Source organism: Tachypleus tridentatus, chromosome 1 (genome assembly GCF_004210375.1).
Source record: "Tachypleus tridentatus isolate NWPU-2018 chromosome 1, ASM421037v1, whole genome shotgun sequence".
NCBI lineage: Eukaryota > Metazoa > Arthropoda > Merostomata > Xiphosura > Limulidae > Tachypleus > Tachypleus tridentatus.
In genome coordinates, this window is record NC_134825.1 from 101,605,887 (window position 1) to 101,627,803 (window position 21,917).

General features: G+C 34.0%; 1 protein-coding gene across 7 annotated transcripts in view; it reads left to right on the forward strand.

Annotated features, from left to right (window-relative positions):
* Positions 1–21,917, forward strand: part of LOC143257006 (dmX-like protein 2) — a 202,811-nt gene that overhangs the window by 161,811 nt on the left and 19,083 nt on the right. For 4 of the 7 annotated variants that reach the window (XM_076515053.1, XM_076515062.1, XM_076515042.1 and 1 more), the window contains exons 44-49: positions 45–243; positions 406–526; positions 2,421–2,525; positions 5,617–5,741; positions 9,422–9,608; positions 18,423–18,483. In XM_076515053.1, the coding sequence (XP_076371168.1) occupies positions 45–243; positions 406–526; positions 2,421–2,525; positions 5,617–5,741; positions 9,422–9,608; positions 18,423–18,483 (798 nt within the window). Of the gene's footprint in view, positions 1–44; positions 244–389; positions 527–2,420; positions 2,526–5,616; positions 5,742–9,421; positions 9,609–15,450; positions 15,535–18,365; positions 18,484–21,917 lie in introns of those variants that run through there. The other 3 variants (XR_013031660.1, XM_076515072.1, XR_013031661.1) reach the window with 3 other exon arrangements.

Sequence of the window (21,917 nt, forward strand, 5' to 3'; positions counted from 1 at the left end):
CACTTATTTTCAAAAATAAAAGGTTTTTAATATATCTCTTTTAGAACTCCCTGTCTCTAGCCCTATAATTCATTCCATATTGAAAACACTGGAAGTGTGGTTGCATCATTTCCAAACTCACATGGAATCTTATCATACTCCTCCACCTAATTATTTACCTGGTTGTTTTGTGGAAAATATTCAAGGTGGTCCAACTGTTTATAAATATAAGGCTCTACTTGAACTACATAATACACCTTTCAGGTGAGACATTCTCGATTATCATGGATATTTTGTTTTAAGAATTTAATTTTTGTGGTCTTTGATAGGAAAGAACATATAATATTGTAGAATGTCAATGACATGAAACTCATTATTTGAATTTAAAAAGAAACTAATTTTTTATACAGCTTTTTTTTTCATCAGATCACACAGTGCAGCTGTTCGTCCTGTCAGAAGACTATGGAATTTTTTAGTTCGTCAAGAACCTGTCCAAGACATCTTTATTCATTATATTTTTTCTAGAAGACATACACATGTTAAGAAGGTACCATGAAAAGCTTTTATCTGAATAAAACCTTTATTAATAGCCTTATTATCTCTACATGTTTGATATGAGTTAACTAAAATTTGGTTTATAAAGAAAAGTTGTAATTTATATATTAAGTTGTACTAAACTTTTATATATAAACATTCACAAGAACTTCAGAAATTTAATACTTAATTAACACAAGTAATAGTACATTTAATATCAAACAGCATGAAACAAAAGTTGATGGTAAAGTATAAAGTTTTACTGGAAAGAGCAAGTGTTATTATGATCTGAACATTTACTTTATTTAATTCATATTTTACATAGGTTTGTTAAGGCTGAATAATGTTCTTAGGCTTTGTTAAGGGGTATATACTAGGCCTAATGTTTGGTCACCATGGGTAAGAATATAAGAAATATCATGTAGGTTGACTGATAGGGAAGAGCATTTTATCAATAATATTAAATTATACTCTTGTAAAATTATAACCTGACTTTAGTGGTAGTTTTGTTTTTTAAAATTATTTATTAATTATATCTTTTGGAGCAAACGTAGTTAAGAAGTGTAGTATAGGGATCAACGAACCTGAGTGCATAGGATAATACAGATGTTTTATTTGGGAACTCAGAACTTTGTTATAGCTTTGAAGAAGTCCAGTAAAATGAGTAGGGTTTAGTTATAGATTTCATATGCTCTTCTTTTGGGGGTTTCAGAGGTTGAGAAAAAAGAAATCAAGTTAAATATCGAGGTTCAGAAATTAAGAGTGGAATTTTTGGGCTATTCAGGTGGGAGCTACTCTATTTGATAGATTGTGAGTTGAGAATTTCAATATATGTTGATAATACTAGTTATGAAAGTCTGAGGTTTAGTGTAAGGAAGGTTTGAGAAGATGCAAGCAAAAGAATAGGGTTAGGATTTCTTGAACTCTAAGCAGTTGGTGAAGGTATTTTAGATTAAAATATATGGGTTACTGAAGGAAGAGCAGGAGGATCCATGGAGCATGTTGGTCAACATTACATGATTTAGTGAATTTAATGAGGGAATAAAAGAGTTTCTCATGCATCTTTGAATATTTGATACAACATCTAAGGGATGGCTTTCATAAAAAAAAACAGTGTTATGGTTGTTAGAGATTCTTTAGTTAAGTATGTGGATAGAGAAATTTATGGGGTTAATATGGATAAAAAAGTTAGATTACTTTATCAGGGAATGGTGATAACTGAATAATTGAATTGGTAGATGTAAGGGATCTTGGAGGAATAATGCTTTTGTACAGTGTACATAATATGAAACTTTGCATAATTCAAAATCTCATAAATTTAGTAATAGATGAGTCACGTTAGCTGGCATAGGTCCTTTTGTTTGAAGAATTGTGTTATTGAATGAATGTCCTGATAGGCAATAATTTGTGCCCAGAAAAACTGTTGGTCTGATGGTGCTATTTTTCACACCTCTTTTGATCAAATCTGTCAGATCAATATAAATGTGGGAAAAAAGTTTTAATGTTCAAATGTGAATTTAATGTTTAATTCATCAACAGAACATCCAGCTGACAGTGTACCATTTTGCATCACTACATTCTTAAATGTATCTTTTATAATATATCAAATACAACACTGAAAATTAATTCAGTCATACATAATCTATTGCTATAACATTTAGCTGATTAAAATGAATCAGTTTTTATCTGTAGTTTTAACTACTCTAGAAACTTTTTTTTTAAATAAATTACTAGACTAAATCTTGTTTATAAATTTGCACTAATGTACTATTACTTTTCTGTATGTTGTTATGAAGAACATTAAGCAAGAGATAATGTTTAACTGTTTGTATAATTGAATAAAAATATTCAGGTGTAAAATATTTCCAGAACATACAAATATTAATAAATTATTATTTGGCTCAAAGGATTATGTAGAGCAAGATATAGATTCAGTGGATTATTCTAACCCAAATCCTGTTCGGATCATTCACAAAGACCAGGATAGTATCACCACATTCTGTGTTAGTAAGGTAAGGTTTTTATTATCAGTAATTTTATATAGTTTACAATATATATATATATATTGGTTTATTAGCTCTGTTGTATTAAATTATAAATTGTCAATATTAGAATATGCTGTTCCATATTCCTTTGATATGATTTTTTAAATTGTTTATAAAGATATATTAACTATCTCAATTTGACTGATCATGTGACCTCTGTTCTCATGTAAAGTCTGTGGTTACCCACAAGCTTCTCACATGTGCCTCACAAAACATTTTATTATAGTATTAATATTTATTTCTTTTATCTAAACTAACCTTAACTGATCTAAATATATACATATTTTTACATTTTAGTTACTTTAATAATAATTAGAGAATAAACATAAGAAGTAAAGTACTTACCAGGGTTGTCCTTTTTTTTTGCTGTCAGCTATGACTAACACTTAACCCTACTTTTTTTATACTGGTGGTAATAATTCAGTAAATTTTTATTTAATTAAATAATACACCAAAATATGTAATATAACAACAAGCAAAAGCAAACATTTTTCCCTGCTTATCAACTTATCACAGTTTTGCTGGCTTTTTAATCATGTAGTGAGAAACATTACAAATTCATCCAAGCTGGTCATTGCTTTTCTCAAGAGAATAAAACTTGTAATAACAGAGAAATTGACAATTCTTCATTCAGAAAACAACATAATACATTATTTTACATCATTTGACAAATAAAATCTTTAGCTTTCTATTGGATATACATAACATAAGATAGAACTACAAACAAATCCTGAAAGAGAGTATGTGACAGGTATGACAAGAGATGTTTGATTTTCTATTTGATATCTCTGTAACCAAACAAAATTAAAGGGAATAAGAATTATGGTTGGTTTGAGCAATGATGATTTTATTGTGAGTAATTTACATTAAATTTCTTACTTATTGGAGGTATGGCATATAACACAGAGAAGAGGAGAGGGATATCTTGTAAAAATTTGCTCCATTTCTCACACTAAGGGAAATTCAGGATTTTGTTGAATACTGAATTATAAAATTAAGAACTTGCATTCCATTATAATGTAGAATATTATATAGTGGTGGAAATAAATTCTAAAATGGGCAGTTGGGAGCAAAAAAATATCATGTGGCACTTATAATAAAGTAGTTTAATTATGGTTTAAATGCAGTTCTGTATAAAAGTTATAACATTCACACTTTGAACTATCTATATCTAAATGGTTAAAGTGATGTCAATTACTGAATGTGGTGAACCACAAAGAAAAAGATGCAAAACCACTCAATATGGGCTCAATTGGTTTGACTGACCACATGATTTCTTTGTACTTGTTTAAAATATTTTTAGATTTAATACTTCTAACTTTCAATGTACTGTTGTGTATCGTTACAAAATTTGACAGACTTTCAGCTAATATTATGAGTCTTTCAAAAACAAAAAAATCATATTTTTAGTGAAGTATTTTTGAAAAAATAAAGATTTGTCCATGAATATATAGAATATTTGTTTTGAACAGTCTGTATGAAAAGTAATTTTTGTTAAAATTAAAAATACTTCTCAAAAACCTCAGATTTCTTTTAATCCTTAAACCTCTTAAGTGCATTTCAAACCTTTTTCAATTAAACTTTATAGTTTATATGTTATTTTCTCTGGAATTGGTCAATTTGATTGACTTTATTACCACCAAAAAGAAAATCAAAAGAAATTTAAATTACATTTTTTTCTTTAGAATGACTTTAGATTGTAATATGAAACTACATTTGTTTATCCTAAGTAGCTCTAAGCTTGTAACAATATACATCTATTTATAATCAAATTTTGTTGTTTTATTGCTGTTTGAACTATGTGTAAGTTCTGTCTGTACCATTATAAATTACAAATCATTCAGGGAAGGTGCAGCTCATGTTAACGAATTACATTACCCACAAACTACTGTAAGCTGCTCACATGTGTATCTCATAAAGAATTATTATTATTTTATTATTATTTATTGTTCCTAATCCAATTTTAAATAACCTAAAAGGATCCAATTTTTCACAATTTAGTTATTTTTATAACTTATACATAAAGAATAAACAAGAAAAAATACTCAACCAGTTTTCTTTTTTCTTGCTGTTGATTATTGAAGAGAGTTAACACTAATTTTTTTTGTACTAATGATAGTAATGCACTTAATAATTTGTATTTAATCAAATGATGTACCAAAAAGTATAGACTAATAACATGCAAAAAGTAATTACATTCACTCACCTCTGATTTTTTTTTTCTGGTTTTCTAACTTTGCAACAAGAGCTGTTACAAATTCATCTAAGCTGGTCATTAACTTTCTCGTGGGAATAATGTTCGTACTGTGAGTGAAACTGACATTTAATTATAAAGAACATAACACTATACAATATGTAATTTAATAGATGAAAACTGGACTTTCTATTGGTTTCAGGAAATACATGATTAAACATAAAAGAGAACTATTAAAAATTCTGCAAAAGAGGATGTGACATATAGGTGGGGCAGGAGGGGTCTGATTTGATAGCACTGTCATGTCAAAATTGAAGACTAATAAATGTGGTTTGTCTGAGCAATGATGATTTTATAGAGAGTAATTTACATTCAATTTTGTACTTTTTTGAGGGGTGGTGAATAAAATAGGGAATATGACATGCTGTCAGAAAATGTGGGTCACATATTATCTTATAGAGTCAAAAACTTAAGACTTATGTACTATTAAAATATGGATTATTAGCTAAGATTATATGCTATTCTAATTAGTATAGCATAAAAAGAAAGTAGTTTAATAAAATTTTAAATGTAATATACTCAAACCTTGCATCATGTACAGTAAAGGTTACCTGTGATAAGGTCAAGGAAGTGTAATGTTTTTGGAGCACAGTATGAGTGCGTGTGTATACATATTGCTTAAAGTATATAAAGATAGTTATTAAGCATGGATTATGTAAATATTTCAGAAGTAACACCAATTTTTTTTCAAACATTTTATGTATATTAAAACATATACATATACATTTTCACTTATGTACATGGACATGCATTCTGCATTGTATATCTGTGAGGATATTGCTACAGTCAATATGTTACTTACAGATTAATGCTGGAATTATAGCTTTGGCTACTCCTAAGGAAATCCAAGAATTAGATATCTCTCTCCTGCTGGAACCAACACCATGGTTAGAGGATGAAGCAGAATTTGATGTTTTAAATCTTGAAAAGTATGTATATTCATATTCATTTCTTTTTTTTAGGTTATCTTCTGTTAAATATTTGATCTTCAAATGTATTTTTTCCAGTTAAAACAAGTATATGAACGAATTCCAGAGGGAAAGCATAAACCAGATTTCCATATAATGATTTATTTAATATGGTTTAACTGATGTGTTGTCTAGAAATAAATGTAGTAATTTTCATGATGGCATTTAGAAGCTGAATACCAAGAATAATTGGTTTAATCCAATATTCATTCCTCGGTGTGTATTCCTCTACGTGGTGAGGGCACTTCCTAGGGAAGGTTCTCTTCTTTCCGTTTACCTCCTCTGGGATCTAAACATCCACCCACGTGTTTGCCATGCGTGACAACCTGTGAAGGGGAAGAAAGGATCCTGGCAGTTGAGGGGTCCAACCCTAACACACACTGCTTTGGTCTTGAATTCCTGTAGACAGGTGGTCTTGGGGTGTCTCCCCTTGTGTCAGTTAGCTGGTCCACTTGGGCTAGGGCCAGCTAAGTATCAGTGTGGGATGTTCTCAACAGGTGTTGTGGACATTGTATCTGATAATGATGTTTGGGTACAGTGCTCACAAAACCCTATCATTGCTGCAGTGTCCTTGTTTGGCATTGTAGTACATCCTCTCCTAGGGCTCCATGGTGGGTGGGGTCAGTGGGCACCAAAATATTTTTATTATGGATCTTTCAAAAAACATAAATAAAATAGTGAAAAAACAGTCTGTAGGTAAACAACCATGTCTTGAAAATTCTGAGCAGCAATCTTCAGCACCTGTTGTACCTCATTGTTTATACTACATTCTCCTTCAGACAAACCTTTAGGGCAAATGTCTCCCTTTTTCATTCAGAAGGGATTAGAGGGGCTTGCTGGCTCTCCAAAATCAGTAAAGAAGCTACGAGCTGGTGACATATTGGTGGAAACATCCACATTTCAACATAGTGAACTCCTCTTGCTTTCAATAGCAATTAGGGATATACCTATTGAGGTTACACCTCATGCTACTTTGAATTCATAATGAGGAGTTATTGTTGAGAGGGATTTGAAGAACATCCCAGAGTCAGAGATTTTTGCTGGTTTCTCCACCCAAGGAGTTTCTTTAGTGAGGCATACGATGAATACCAATATCCTCACTCTCACATTTACATCACCACATCCACCTGCCACCATTAAGGCAGGTTATTTTAATTACAGGGTATACCCATACATTCCACACCCTCTCTGATGTTTCCAGTATCAGTGGTTCAGTCACTCAAAGACATCATGTTGTGGTTCCTTGACGTGTGCTCGTTCCAGTGGCAAGGACCACAGTGCCAGTGAGTGTGAAACAGATGCTCATTGCATCAATTGCAATGGCTCTCAACCGTCCTACTTTCGTTCTTGCCCTAAATGGTTGGAAGAAAAAGAGGTGCAGCCTTTGAAAATAATTCGTAACGTTATTTATCCTGAGGCTCGAAAGTTGCTGTCCACCACTTCATCTTGGACGTATGCTGCCTCACTTAGTTCCACTACTATAGTGGGAGTATTGAAAGATCTCTCAGTGTCTCCAAAATAATTATTCTCAAAACAAATGAAAACTCCCTATCTTCATGGACAACTTCAACACTCATCTGTCTTTTAAATACATTTCAACAACTCTCAAGACCCACTTCCTTTCATTTTGGGTACAGGCATTCCCTTGGATATGTCTTCTTCTCCCACTTCAAGATGCAAAATCACCATTTGTTCACATCCTCATTCACTGGAATCCTCTTCCAACAGCAAAGACCTGCCCAAGCAAAGATCCATGGAGGTCGATAGACCTCCCTCAAATAAAGACCGTAAAGAAAAATGACATTGTAGTAAACAAAAGGGTTCTCCACTCAATTTGCCTACACATAAATAAAAATGGCCAGTGCATGGAGGGGTGACACTGTTCGTTGATCAGCATTTGCCCACCCAGTCTTTCCCACTCGACACACCCTTGCAGGCCGTAGCCATCCGTGTTTCCTTGAGACATACCATCATGGTTTGTTCTGTCTATCTGCCCCTTGGGAGACCTATGATCAATCAGACCTTAAGGCTCTCATTGAACAACTACCGTGTCTTCTTTTAATCCGGAGGACTTTAATAGACATCATCCCCTCTGGGAAAGTGCTGATATTGATAGCAGTGGTCGCTCTGTAGAGTGTATGCTGTCTCATCACAACCTTTCTCTTTCAATACTGGTTTTTCTATTTATTTCCATGCACCTAGTCAGTCCTTTACTGCTATTGATCTCTCAGTTTGCTCCCATTTTTCATGGAGGGTTGACAATAATCCATAAGGCAGTGATCATTTTCCTATAGTTTTGAGAGAGACTGGTCGTGGTCGATGCCATCCAACCTGCATGCCCAAGTGGAAGCTGCATCAGGCAGACTGTTCCACTTTCACTGCTCTCGCAGAACTTGATCCTGCCATAGTTTGTAAGCCATCAATAGACGACTGTATTGCAGCAGTAACTGACTGTATTATACATGCAGCTGCTCAACATGTTTTACACGATATCCTAGTCAGTGGTGGAATCATGCCTGCCACATGGCACCTAAAGCTCTCAAAAACGGGCCTGGGATACTTTCCGTAGATATCCCATGCTCAGTGGGTAGGACATCAAAGCCAGAAGGAATCTTGGATTAAGTTCACAACCAGAATATCTTCTACCACCAGTTCCAAAGTCACATGAGACAAGATTCGAAAAGGTCAGTGAGCAATATAATTCTGCTCCCTTCTCGATCTTGGTCTCTAAGGGCCAGGAAGTAACTGACCCGGAGCATTGCCGATACTCTAGGTGAAAGCTTTTGCCAGGTATCTAGCACTTCTGGTTATTGCTTTAAACATGGATGAAAAGCCACCGAAACAACACAGAACATCAACCAAGCATTCAGCTATTGATCTGTTACTGAATGTGTAGTTCAGCATTGGTTCCAAAGGTTTTGACATGGAGATGAAAGATTTGAGGACCACAAAGGTTGTGGAAGGAAGCCATCCTTAGATGAAAACACATAAAGGGAAGCATTTGAAAGAGACCCTTGCACAACAGTACATGAGCTTGCAGAAAAGCAAGGCATAACCAAATCAAGCATTGCCAACTATCTGAGTGCAATTGGAAAGACGAAAAAGTTGGATAAGGGGGTTCCGCATGAGCTGACTGAAGATCAACAAAATTGGCATTGTGAGACCTATCAAGTGTATGACACCTCAAAAATTGAACAAATTGGGAATCAAGCTTTTGCCTCATCCTCCTTATTCACCAGACCTTTCTTTATACAGATTTTCATTTTTTCAAGCACTTTCACAACTTTTTCAACAATAAACCAGGCAGCTACAGAAGAAGCTTTCAGGGAGTTCACTGACCATAGAAACACTGATTTCTATAGCAGGGGTATAAACAGCATTGTTACACATTGAAAAAAGTGTGTTGAAGCAAATGGTGCTTCCTTTGATTAAAGCATATTTTTTCAACACTGGTTAGTACTTTTCCAAACTTTGCAGTTCAAAAATATTTATTTCTGGACAACATAATATAAATAATTAAAGATAAAAATGTGAGTTTTCATTATAAAAAATATGTTTAGCATAAAGAATTTTTCTTTTAGTATTAATTTTTTCTAACTTTTTTATAGTTATTTTTTACTTATATATTTTTACCTTAAAAGTCCCCCAGACCTGCTTCCTGCAAGCAAGTTTTTAGTTGTTCAACATGCTTCTGATTGGGGATCTGCTATTGGTGGGCTTGGTGTAACATCTGGTACCCCAAATTCAGTTACAGGTTCTTCTTACAGTAGCCCTACTGGGCCTGCTCCTCCACTTGTAGGGATGCAGACTGGTCGTGGGACTACCATGGTATGTGGATTGTTTCAATTTCAGTCTTGTCATTAAATATTTGAACATTTTCCAGTATCTTTATTAGTTTGTTTTCTTTGCGAGTAGATGGGTTCTTAATTGTTCAATACTGGATAAATTGAAAAATATTTTTTTAAAATAAAGAGCAGTTAATGGAAAGTATGTTTTTGAATAAAAAGGAATGAGAAAAAATGATAAGGAAAAGTTCTTAATAAAATGACAAGATTATGTTAAATTATTAGTTTAGTTCATAGGTTATCAATAACTTATTCTTGTTGAATAAATCATTGTCATGATTTGGAATATGTATATGAAATGTAAAATGTAAATATTTTACTAATTTTAAATATATCAACATTGTCCTTACTATATCTCTGTAATTTTGTTTAAAATAATAGTGTAAAACTTTGTTGTATTCTTGGTTGTGATGTTTTGAGCATGGGGTATTACATGCAAACTTAATTTCTAGTACACAGTTTCAAACATGTGACTTTTATGCTGTATTTTCACCCTGATCCTGAACTCCGTATCAGTGAAGTTTCGCTGCCAGTGGTCCCTGAGACCAAGTTCTTGGGGCTTATCTTTGACCATAAGCTAACCTTTATACCACACTTAAAGCAGCTATGGGTCAAATGCACAAGAGTACTGAACATCCTCTGTGTCCTCTCTACCACCAGTTGGGGAGCGGATCGATGTTCTATGTTATAGATATATCATGCTCTTATTTGATCAAACCTCGACTATGGATCACTGGTCTATGCCTCTGCCAGACCCTCGCCTTAAAATGCTGGACCCCATTCATCATCAAGGACTTTAACTTTGCACTGGGGCTTTCTGCACCTCTCCTGTTCAAAGCTTATACATAGAATCTCATGAACCTTCTCTGCACCTTCGCTGTTTGCAACTGTCTTTACTATATTCTTCGAAACTTTGTTCCTTACCAAAGCATCCCACCTGGAGATGTGTTTTCCTTCCTTGGTAGGCCATACTTTTTTCAGAACAGATGATCTGCTATTGCTCCTTTTGGCCTTCGCATCCAGGCACAATTGGATGAATTGGGTCTGTCCTTGGATAACATTGTAGAATCCACTGGTCAGCCCATCTCACCATGGCTTATTTCAGTCCCCAAATGTAACCTTTCTTTTAGTCATCTGAGAAAGGCAGATACTCCCGATTGGAAGTACCGTCTTTTATTTATTGAACATCTTTCAAACAATCTTTCCATTCCAATTTATACAGATGGTTCTAAATCAGGTAACTCTGTGGGCTCTGCCATGGTTTGTTGCAGTTTGGTGGTTGCGTGTAGAATCCCCTTTACAACTTCTGTATTCACTGCTGAACTGTATGCCATATCTCTTGCCCTGTATCATATTGAAGCTAAGCAGTACTCAAACTATATTATTTATACTGACTCACTTACTTCTCTACTGGCCCTGGAATCGCTTCACGTTGGTTTACACCCTGTTCTCCCTGATATTCAAAACCAACTGGCCCATTTCTCATTAACATCTACTTCTATCCAGTTTTTCTGGATACCAGGCCACGTTGGTATTTGTGGGAACAAGCTTGCAGACACAGCAGCTAAATCTATCTACTCTTGCACTATCACCACTGTGCCTATTCCATACATGGACTATGGTCCTGTATTCAAGGCTCGGCTCCATGCCAGCTGGCAGTCCAGCCTCCGTAAGGTTTGGAAGGAGGAAGTTGTTCTAACTAGACTACGCATTGGTCACAGTTTTTTAACTCATCGTTTTCTTTTATCTGGAACTGTTGCACTAGTGTGTAGTTTGTGTAACACTCAAATCACTATCAGCCACATTTTACTTTCTTGCCATCGTTACGAATCTCAACGACGGCACTATTTTAAACATGTTCTGTCCCAAAGTTTGTCCGTAACATTGGACAGTGTTATTGGTGATTGTGACACTGTCCACCTTGATAAAGTTTTTAGTTTTTTAATGGCCATTAATCTTTTTAATCTCATTTAAGTGTTTGATATTTATTCATTACACCTTTTTAATTGTTCTTCCCTTTTAAGAGTCTCAGTCTCTCTAGTTCAATTTGAAATTGGAAAATGTCCAGAACATTAAATAACTTGACACCAGGACTGGAAAGGCCAACTTCAGGTGACTAACGCTGCTGTTTGAACTACCTGTTAGTTTTTCTGGCGAGTTGTTATTACAATTTTGCTGCATGACTTTTAACACTTTTATTACTTTACCTTTTGATAATGGCTGTTATGACACATAACCCGGAACCAGGACTGGAAAGGCCAACTTCAGGTGACTGACAGTGGTTCTCGTACTTACCTGTTAGTCTTCCTGGCAGGTTATGATCATTACCATTATGCTAGAGAAAGTCCTTTACAACTTCTCTAACTCTGCTTTCTCTCTTAATACTGTAGACTAGGTGTGAGCATTGGTTTTATGCTTTTTCTGTTTTTCAATGCTGTTTTGTTTTACCTTCATTTCCTTTTATATATTTTACATTTAATTTATTTTTACCTTTTTACCAAATGTTTCGCGCAGATAGCCTAGCTCCTTTGTGTCTTAAAACACGAAATCAACCAACCAATCTCCTCTTGATCTTGCTCTCTGATGGCAAGGAAGTAGCTGATATCTGGAGCATTGCCGATACTTTAGGTGAAAGCTTTTGCTGGGTATCTAGCACTTCTGCTTCTTCCTCCACCTTCTTAGCCATCAAGAATTTGGCAAAACAATCACCTCTTTCCTTTCGAGCTGATTGTCTCTATGACTTAAATCGTCCCTTTACACTGATGGAACTCAAACTGGCCCTTCATCAGTCTGGCAGTACATAGGTTGGACCTGATGATGTATGAAATACTGCACCATCTATCTTCTATTTCTTTTGCTATTCATTTGATTGTTTTTAATTGATCTTGCAGAACATTTTTTCCTGATGTTGGGCACCAGACTATTGTCCTACCTTTCTCTAAGCCTGGAAAGGATCCCAAAATTTCTTCAAACTACCATCCAATTGCTTTGACGAGCTGTCTCTGTAAGACCTTAGAGAGGATAGTTAATTCTCGTCTTGTTTGGTTCCTTGAATCAAACAATCTTCTCTCGCCCATCCAGTGTGGGTTCCAATGACAGCACTCCACCGTGGATCACCTGATTCGACTTGAAACGTCAGTCGAACATGAAGTACATTGAGCAGCAGCAACAGACTGCCCTCAATTGTTTACTGAAGTGGACCACAGCAACCTGCTTTAACTTCTCTTTCCCTAAAACCGTTTCCATGCACTTTTGCCACCAACAAGGTATTCACCCTGATCATGAACTCCATATCGGTGAAGTTGTGCTGCCTGTGGCCCCTGAGACAAAGTTCTTGGGGCTTATCTTTGATTGTAAGCTGACCTTCATTTCACACATCAAACAGCTACATGTCAGGTGTGCAAGGGCACTGAACATTCTCTGTGTCCTCTCTTCCACCTCATGGGGTAGTATTGATGTTCTGTGTTAAAGATCTATCATGACCTCATTTGATCTAACTGGACTATGCATCTCTGGTCTATGATTCTGTCAGAACCTTGGTCTTGAAGATGTTGGACCCAATTCATCAACTGGGTTTTGCTTCTCCAAGCCAGAGTTTGGACACATCTCATGAGCCTCCTCTTTTACTCTACCATTTGCAACTTTCTTTACTCTATTCTTCAGAAGTTTGATCCTTACCACAGAATACTTTTTAAAAGTGTAAGATCTGCTATTCTTCCTTTTGGCCTTCGTTTCCAGGTGCAACTGGCTGAATTGGATCTACCCTTGAAAGATGTTGCTGTCTCCACTAATCAGCCCATCCCACCTGTGATTTTTCTTTGAGTCATCTGAGGAAGACAGATACTCCTGATTGGAAGTACTGTCTTCTATATACCGAACATCTTTTAAACTATCCTTCCATTCCCATTTATACAGATGGTTTGAAATGAGGTGACTCTGTTGCCTCTGCCGTGGTTTGGTGGTTGCACACAGAATCTCCCTCAACAGTTTGTATTCACAACCATATTGTATGCTATTTCCCTTACCCTGGATCACATTAAAGCTATGCAGTACACCACTTGTGCTAGTTATACTGACTCATTTAAGTCTATACTGGCCCTGGAATTGCTTTTATATTTTTTCTCACTCTTTTCTTAACCGTGCTTAAAACTGAATGGCCCATTTCTCTTTATACTGCATTTCAATCCAGTTTTCCTCAATACGAGGCCATTTCGGCATTTGCGAGATCGAGCTCACTGACACCACAGTTAACTCTGGTGGTATCACTATTGTGCCCCTGTCTCATGTATTGACTGTAGTCCTGCATTAAAGGCTTGGTTCCATGCCAGTTGGCAGTTGATTTATTTAATTTTAATTATTACAGCATGTACTGTGCACTGTTATAAAATTGTAACAGGGTACAGATTTGTAACTGTGGCAATTCAACTCTGTGATGTTTTAATTTTGCTCTTTGATGATTGATGATAAAACTCTAGTCCATTAGATCTCTGGCATTTATTTTTCTATAAAATAAAATTTATAGTTTAACAAAAAGTTGAGCTTAAAAATTATTAATCGGTTTTAAATATATGTGTGAACAAAGTTTCATTAGTATAATGTACGATGTCCGTAAGTTATCCACACTTGTGAAAAGTTGGTATTCCCAATAAAGTTTGCATATGTATTGCTTGTGCATCATTCTAACAGTTAAGTATTTAATGAAAACAGACACATTGTTAACAGATTATCAAAATTATGTTGAAGCAAAAAATGCAAAAAACAATTGTTTAATTTCATATTCTTTTGATTTTGAATATATTATGCAATTTGAATTTTTTATAAAATTATATTAAAATTCTAAACCTTTTTAAGCTTTTACAAACTATTTTAGAGTCTAATCTGCATTTAATAATTGAAATCAGAAAAACATTGTCATAATTATGGCAAACTATAGAAGTCAAAACTAAAGATGGTTTTAATTTTATGTTAAAATGTGTAAAGTTTAGAAATTTCATTATTTCAGTAAAGTTTAATAGATACTTAAAAAGTACTGGAATTGAAGGGGCCATTTGGCTGATTTAAGTATTTCCGACTTCCAGGTTTTTTTTTTGTTGTTTTTTTAACAAAATACAAAACTAGTTATTAAATCTAGTCCTGGTTTTCATATTCATAAACTGTTTAAACTAAATATGCATTCTCTGCCACTTAAGATAGCATTTTTTCTGCAAATAACTGGGGAATCGTTGGTTCCTGAAATGGAAAGTGTCTTTTTCTTTTCTAATATTAACCTTATCAACTCTTGTCCTAATGTTCCACTAGAGCATTCCATTGAACTTATAATGGTCCTTTCTTTTGTTAATATAAAAAAAGTAATGAAATATAGGAAGAAGTTTTCATTAACTACAATCAATCTAAATTATTTCCAGTTTAGAAAAACACTCAGTTTCTTTACTCTTTTGTACATATTGCCTTTAGTTTGATATTATCTGTGTAATATGTGGCCCATATTTCAGTAAATGCTGTAAAAACATAACAATTTGAGTGATACCAAGAAAGATGGTATAAAAGTCCATCAAGTTAGGATGTAGTTTAATGTTAGCTACAGTGTTGAGGAATAGTTTTGTTTAAGGGCCATAAACACTTGTTTCCATAGTTCTTGAGCTTAATCAAATAATATTAACAGTTCAAGAAACTGATGCCCCATGACCATGCTCTTTTATTTAAGCCACACTGTTATTAAAATTTCTCTTCACTAAAATCATCTAATACTTCTACTTCTGTTTTTCTGCCTGTTGTCTGACTTTTTCCATGTCTGCTTCCTTTGTTTGGGATTTGTCTCACTTCAGCTAAAAGGGCATCATTTTCCAGGCAGCTCTAACCCTCAATTCTGTTAATTTCTCATTGAAAGAAGTCGTCACTTGCTTAAACTGGTGAGTTGCTTGCATATAAAGTGGATAAAATAGAAACAAGGTGTTACTTCCTAATAGTATTATTTTGTCTCTAATTATCAAATAACTTTAACATTTTAAAAAATAATATTCATTATACAGTATATTACTGAAATTTAAATGTAATAAAAATCTAGTGATTTGATAGTAAAAATTAATTTTGAATTTTAAGAAAAATGATTGTTTTAGGTGAATGTAATAATTTCCTTTTGCAGTATTTCTTAAATGATGTTATTTATTCCTCTTCTTTTTCCTCACTCAAGATTTAGCAGGTTTTTTAATACCTTCTTCAAAAAATGATTTTCCAAAAACATTTTCGGAAAAAATAAACAAGCTATATTTTATTTTGCCAGCATACATTCTAATGTGTTAGAAAGAAGTACATAATCTACCTTGACCAACCAACAAAAATCAACTGATTTTGCATGGCAATGAGTATATTTAAAAATCTGTAAGCTTACCTGTGATAAAAGTGCAATGTCAAGTACCTAAGTGTTTAAAGATATTTAGGCTTAAGTGTGATGAAAATGTATGAAATACCTGTGTTTATAAAACATTAATCTAAAAATACTGTGCAATTAATTATTCATTACAATTTCTTGTTCATCATTTGAAATGTTTTATAAAACATGTTTAGAATGCTTTGTTACTGTTGTTATTAACAGTCATCATAACAATTAAGTTGGACACTTACTTTCACAAAATCCACTGTAAAAAAATTTAAAACTGTAGTAACTATAGTTGTACAAAGCTAAAATGAGTAATTAGTAACTTAAAATTACCATTATTTTAATCAGTTGCTGTACTATTTTGTACATAACATAAAATTTTGCATAAACAGGTTAATATTATGAGTTCCTATCATTTTTCCAAATTTTAATCTGTGGTAACTTGCATAATCTGTGGATACTGGTAAGTTTTTTTCCATTTCTTCAGTGGTAGATAAAAGTAGACTATTTTCTTATCACCATACAGTGTGTAGAGAGAATGTGAACATCTGCCAGCACTATCTGAGGATTATATTTCAGTTTTATTTTCATTGATTATTTTCATTTTTATTTTTGTTGATTTATCAGTTGATCCTCCTCTGTCTTCCATTGTCTATTTCTTCAGCATACACAAAACTTACTTTTAATGTATTTTTTTTAATTTGATTTTCCTTTGTATGTTTTTGTTTTGTATTCAAGACTTGGTCGTTTGGCTTCTTGTAATAAAATAGTTTCCATCAAACACTTCAGAATGTTTTAATAAAAAATTTTTATAAATGTTTTCGGTATTGAAGTAAGTAATCACTTACTACTTACATGCTTTTTACTTTATTGAACAAAGGTAATAGAAGAATTAGCTAGTTGTAGACACACAATAATATAATACTTTCATTACGATAAGAAACATATTTATTAAAGGAATCCAAATAAATTGCATGTACAAAAAAAATTATTTTCCCGATTTGTGCAGCACTTTGAACCTATTACAATTTCACTATCAATTTCAATCACACTTGATGGTATTTCTTTATCATAGTTTAAACTTTTATTTTTAAACTTAAGTATACTACTAAAAAAAAACAGAATATATTATGAATTTAGAGTAATACTTTATTATAAATTTTTTTCATACCAATATTTTACTGTTGTTTTTACATACAAGTATTTTCCTCTTTTACACCAAGAGGAATATAATTAAATTTTGACAAAAAATTTACAATTATTTCAGCTACCCTAACACTTATTAATTTTTACTCGCCTTAATAAAATCGTATGTCACGTGGCATAAAACTGATTACTTCATGCAACATTGTTGAGATAATTTGCTAAGTCAACTAATAATTTATTTACAATAGAGGCAATGTTTTCATATTGTGTAATTTCTTGTTTACTTCAATATTGATACTTTCATATTTGCTTCAACTTTCATGTTATTGTTTACAGTACAACTGATTTTAGTATATATTTTTTGAAATTATATTTTAAGTGTTTAGAAAAAGTTTTAAATATACCAGTGAAAAAAATCATTGATTTTGATTTTGTCTGTATTATTGCATTTCTTTTTTCAAAATAAGAAACAGATTTGGACTTTAAACAATACAGTCTACTTGTGTGTTTATTTGTTGTTGTTTTTTTGCATATATATTGATATATTTTTATATAATAATTATTTAGCATATATCTATATTACTGAAGCCTAATGTTTTCAACATAATACAGTTAAGCTAAATTGGCATGTGCAGTTGAAATCTACTTACTCTAGGGCATACTGACCCTTGATATTTAAATTCTATTTACATAATCACTATCATTACAGATATTCAAAGTATACATCACTATTATAGATGCATGTTTGGATACAAGTCTTTATTATTATTTTTAATATCTTTGTTGGATGGTTAAATGTGGTTTAATTGTGTGAAAAATTAATTAAAGATTTGCATGTGAGTTTAAAGACAAAATGAACTAAGGGTGATAAAGGTTTATTGAATGACATGATAAAATAAGGGCTAAATAGAGAAAGAACTAAAATCTAATTTTTTTTTTTTTTTTTGGGGGGGTAAGTTACAAATGGTGAAGCTGAAACTAGAATAATTCAATAGACATGTTGTTTTGACAGGAAAAGCTTTATGGGTGAAAAGTATCATGCTTATAAACTGCTTCACAGGATTGCTGTACAATTTAAACATATTGTGCCTCTGATAAGCACATATGATATAGTTTGTCTTGCTGGTTATAATGATTAAACATTATACAAAATGATTTGTTAGCTAATGTCATTACTGGATTATAAGAAAAAAGTCTTAAACTGATAACTCTTTTCAGGAACATAGCTGAGACTTTTTGATGCTTGCTGCAACATATTTTTCTAATTATCTTTAGCTTGAGAGACACAAGATGGATGGAATAAGAAAAATGTGTGCTCACCCTTTCCTACCTCTGTGTAAGTAGCAGTCAGCTCAAGTATTATTAGATATGAAAGATGTATGCCAACCTTTTCCTATTGTGTACTTTACCATTCAAATAACACATTCAATATTAAAACAAATTCAAAGTCAAATTCTCATAAATAAGTGTTAACATCAGGTGTAGAAATATTCTAAATTTTCAGCAGGACACATGTTTTGCTGGACAGTGAAACTTGCTGGATATTTGAAATTTTAGCAGGACACCTCAAAATTGTCACCGGACGTTACTGGAAACAAGAAATCAAGTAGAGACAATTATTATATAAAACAGAATCATTTTATTTATGGCACTAAAACATTTTTTCAAAGCAAGTGGCACCAAAGCTTTGTATCCATTAAAAATGACACATCAATCAAACTGGTAGATTTAGTCATCTAGCACTAAGACATCAGCTGATGTAGACTCAGTATCTCTATTGTCTCTATGTGTGTGTGAGTTCCATGTGGAGTCACAAATCGTCTAGTTTTTTTACTGTCCTTCCACCAGGATTCTACAGACTTGCTTAGTAATTCTGTGCTTGCAAGATCACAGGTCTTATTCTTAGCTAATTTTATTGTCATCAAGTCATTAAGAAAATCATTTATTAGTGTGGACTGCCAGTCATCCTTAATAACTGCTATCTGGGAAAATCCACATTCTGGTTCAGCAGATGACATGGAAATCACCTGCATGAGGCATACCAAGGCCAACACTGTTGATCCAGGGAAAAGTTTACTGTCCTCAACAGTAATTTGACTTAACAGGTGGGCCCACAATCCACTTGCACTACTAGCCAGGGACTCATCTGATTTGGCAAGTCTTGTGGCTTTGAGCAGTGTCTCATGTAAGTCAGCTTGGCAAATATCAGCTGCAATGTTGAAACCCTTAGCTTCTAGCAGAGCACCAAAGTGGTCCAATAGTGTTTGGAGTTCATTATGGCCATAAGATAACAATGCTTTCTTGCTTTTAGGTCAGTTACTTGGTTCAAAAATTTGAAAGGCACCAATAATATCCTTATCAAATTCTTCAAGTCTCTCATTCAGATATGTGACAATTTTACCTATGAAGATGGCAGTTTTTTCAGCCATGGATTGAGCAACTGTCTCTTTTGTGGCACTTTTTGAGCCTCTGGCCCTTGTCTGACCACTAATAGCAATCACCTTTCCTCTATGTAACCACTTGCCAGTTTGTTCACATGTTGTGATCTCTTTAACAGTTTTCTGGGATCTCTCAACATGATTCAGATTGCCCAGCTTCTCTTTGCAAACAGTGAGTTTGTCAGAAACAATGTTCACAGTAGCAGAATTGTCTTGCATTTTGAGACTAAGAGATGCCAAAACAGGCAGAAGTGCCAAGAGTATGTCCATGTACAGGATGAATTTAAGGCTTGTCAAAGTACTGTATAATCCTGCAGCTTTCTGGCCACATATTCCTTTGTCATGCAGCTTTACTTGATACAAATGCTCTGCTAAAGCTGGCCAGTTATGAGAAACTTACTCCAGAGCACACTCTTTGTAGGCCACCCACCTGGTTCCTGTCTCTTTTGTTGGCTTTCTAACATCAATGTTGTTGGCTTTACTAGCTGCTTTGAGGCCAGCCCAGTTCTGTGGCGAATTGTCATAAAACTTCCATAGGTTTTCTAAAAAGGTTTGGATAGTATCAAGGTTAGGAATGTCTTTGATGGTCTTCTTAATTGCAAATTCCAATCTGTGACTAACACAGTGGATCCCTATCAAATAAGGTTTTTGTGCCTTCAATCTGTTGACAAGTCCTTTATTTGTGCCAAAATTGACAGCTTGCCCCATCAGCTGTCAGGCATACAACTGATTCAAGGTAGTCGAGAAACTTGCCATTTATGGGCAATGCTGCAAGTACAAAAAAAAAAAAAAAAAGTAAATTTGTACTTTGGAAAATTCAATTGCTCTGTTATCTATTACTCTAGTTGTGCTAGGTTAAGCTCCAATTCTGTCAGTGGTAAATACGTGGTTCTTCTTGGTTTAAATCAATTGAAAAATGCTTGAGTTTTCACTGATGTATAGTAATAATGGAATGACTATGTAAACCTGAATTAAAACACAAATGTACATGACATATTGTCCATTTTATTTTTTCTTAATTAGGAATTCAGGATAAATTCAGAAAATTCTCATCTCGGGTAATTAAGAAACCTTTACCTGAACTAAGTGCCTGTAGCAAGTGTTCAGAATCAGCCTTCTCAGCTGACTGCAGACACAGGAAGTGGGTTACTGGGTAACAGTCACTGTCCAAGTATCTTACATAGACTATCTCCTGCTCAATGTTGGCAGTGTCTGTTGAGCCGTCAGTGATAATGCCAAAGAATAATGAGGCGTGCAGACGAGATCTGACATTAATTCTAATTGTTTCTGCAATGTACTTCATAAAGATAACTGCTTGTTTGTCATTGGCATAATGTTCTGTTAAGTTTATATCAAAGGTGTGTTCCTGCAGCAACAGAAGCTCTTGAAAATTGCTGAATGGTTGGGCATTCAAAGCCACATAAAGGGCAGTCCTGAACAGCACAAGCAAACGATCTTTCTTAGTCTGGTTAAGTTTGCTCAATTCTTTCATCATGGGAGTTAAATCAGGTGTTTCTTTTGCTGTCTTAGCTTGACAACTTGACTGTGGGTGTGACTGTTTTCATGCTCCTTAACAGCACTTGCTCTCAGGTTGGAAGATCCTGTTATGAAGGTGTTCTTCTGCCTTCCACTACTTTAGTCATATTCCTGACAAATTGAGCAAAACATCAGTCCGGTAGCATTATTATATTCCAGCCATGGTCGGCCTCTATTCCATTCATCCTGGAAACAACGAGTAGGCTTAGCGCCAGTACTAGCGGTAACAGTTTTTGCTTTAACACTTGGGCTTGGGTCAACAAGCTTGGGTTTTGTCACATGGGGTTCCATAGTATTGTCTTCTGATTCATTAATCTTGCTTGTGAAGCCAAACTGAAATAGATCATGAGACTTTCCCGGTTTTTTACTATCAGATGCCATGGTCAGATCGTCGTGAATATTTGGCAGTCACGTGACTATCCGGGACAGCATGGATAAGGCGACCTAACAAGCTCATTTTGTGAGCATTCACGACCGTTTTTTAAAATTTGCTTTTTTTTGTCTTAAATCTTAAATTTTGCAAGTTATTTTCCACTCATTATAGAATATACTTTTAAGCAAAATCTTTGGGCTGGGCATACACAGCTTTTGCCTTGCTTATTTTTGAGGGGTCGATGTATTTGTGTCCGATATGTTAGGAATATGACCACCAGTCACGAAGTCTGGTGATAGAGGGGAAAGTGCCGATCAAACTTGATTTTTTAACGGACATGTCAGGATTTAAATAGAAAATTTTGAACCCTGAACATATTTTGTACAACAATGATGTTTTCTATATATTTAGATATTTTGCACA